This window comes from Hylobates moloch, unplaced genomic scaffold (genome assembly GCF_009828535.3).
Source record: "Hylobates moloch isolate HMO894 unplaced genomic scaffold, HMol_V3 SCAFFOLD_18, whole genome shotgun sequence".
NCBI lineage: Eukaryota > Metazoa > Chordata > Mammalia > Primates > Hylobatidae > Hylobates > Hylobates moloch.
Window position 1 is genome coordinate 10,876,355 of NW_026652293.1, and position 1,521 is coordinate 10,877,875.

Sequence of the window (1,521 nt, forward strand, 5' to 3'; positions counted from 1 at the left end):
TTTTTTTTTTTTTTACCCAAATTGACTATCATTCTTTTCTGGTCTGTTAGCTGTGTCTGAAAAAAATGGTTTTCCCAAGAGCCTAGCTATTTCTGAGAAGATGGGAAATAATGGTGGTGGGCAATGGGAAGCAGGAAGGAGAAAGTGAACGTGGTTACTTTTTGAGATGGTAAGCTAATTGGAAAAGTAGGATTCACGGTGTGTAATTATACATTTACAGGTGGATTCTGAAGAGCCAGTCTTTGAGGCTGTCATCAACTGGGTGAAGCATGCCAAGAAAGAGCGGGAAGAATCCTTGCCTAACCTGCTACAGTATGTGCGGATGCCCCTCCTAACCCCCAGGTATATCACAGATGTAATAGATGCTGAGGTAAGTAGTGCAACACTCTCAGGATCCAAAACCTTGACAAACTCTTACCTTAGTGTTACGTATTCAGAATTGATTATTTTAATGTAGGCACAGAGTCTCTTGTTTTGCCTCTCTAGGAATGCCAGTGAGAGTGGTGCTGGGTAGTCCCCAGGCATATTTCTAAGAAAAGCGAATTTCTTGGCAAGTCAGGCTCTTGACACAAATGAAAATCTGTGGTTCAATTTTGTGTTTTGCTGTCTTTTTGTTTTACATGCCCCTGAGTGTTTTATATAAACACCTGATAATAAACTTTGTCCCCTTCTCCATTAAACATAAATTGTTCCAAATTGCCCTTATGCCACACTTAGCAAGCCTCTTCATTTTTGACTTCTGGTAAAGCCAGCATGAAAGGAGTTTGATGCATTTTAGTGTCAACTTTAGTCATATCATGTTGAGTTGATTTATAAAAGTGTTTCTCCAACTTAAGTTCTCTGTGATGCTTTTTCATAATTTTTACCTTATGTACCACCTGTGTTGCCTGGACCATACTTCGAGGGAGCATTGATTTATAATATGTAGGTAACCCAGCAAGAGAGTTCCTCTTGCTGGCCCAGCTCTAGATCTCTTAGTTAACTACAAACAGTTTTTCAGTTGTTCACATTAGAAAAGTTGCAGCATGGTCAGTGTCACATCGCAAACTCTTTTTCTCCTATTTGTGATTTCTGTCTCTCTTACAACCAATTCACATATCCCTTGTGTCTAGTTCTTTACATTGTGTTTAGGAGCACAGACTCTGGACCCAGACTCGGGCCTGAAATCCCAAATTCACCACTTACTCTGTGAGCTTAATATGTCTTAATATATTTGATGTCTTAATATATTTGTGCCTCAGCTTTCTTATCTGTAAAACAGGGATGATAATAGTACCTTCCTCATAGGTTCTTGTTAGCATTCAGTAAGTTACTATGTGAAAGCTTTTAAAACCAAGTCTTTGGCCGGGCGCGGTGGCTCACGCTTGTAATCCCAGCACTTTGGGAGGCCGAGGCGGGCGGATCACGAGGTCAGGAGATCGAGACCACGGTGAAACCCTGTCTCTACCAAAAATACAAAAAATTAGCCGGGCGTGGTGGCGGGCACCTGTAGTCCCAGCTACTCGGAGAGGCTGAGGCAGG

The 1,521-nt window shown here is 41.6% G+C and overlaps 1 protein-coding gene across 5 annotated transcripts in view; it reads left to right on the forward strand.

Moving 5' to 3' along the window:
* The window catches only part of KLHL12 (kelch like family member 12), a 37,856-nt gene that overhangs the window by 16,942 nt on the left and 19,393 nt on the right, over positions 1 to 1,521 (forward strand). For all 5 annotated transcript variants that reach the window (XM_058430599.1, XM_058430600.1, XM_058430596.1 and 2 more), the window contains one exon: positions 221 to 370. In XM_058430599.1, the coding sequence (XP_058286582.1) occupies positions 221 to 370 (150 nt within the window). The remainder of the gene's footprint in view (positions 1 to 220; positions 371 to 1,521) is intronic.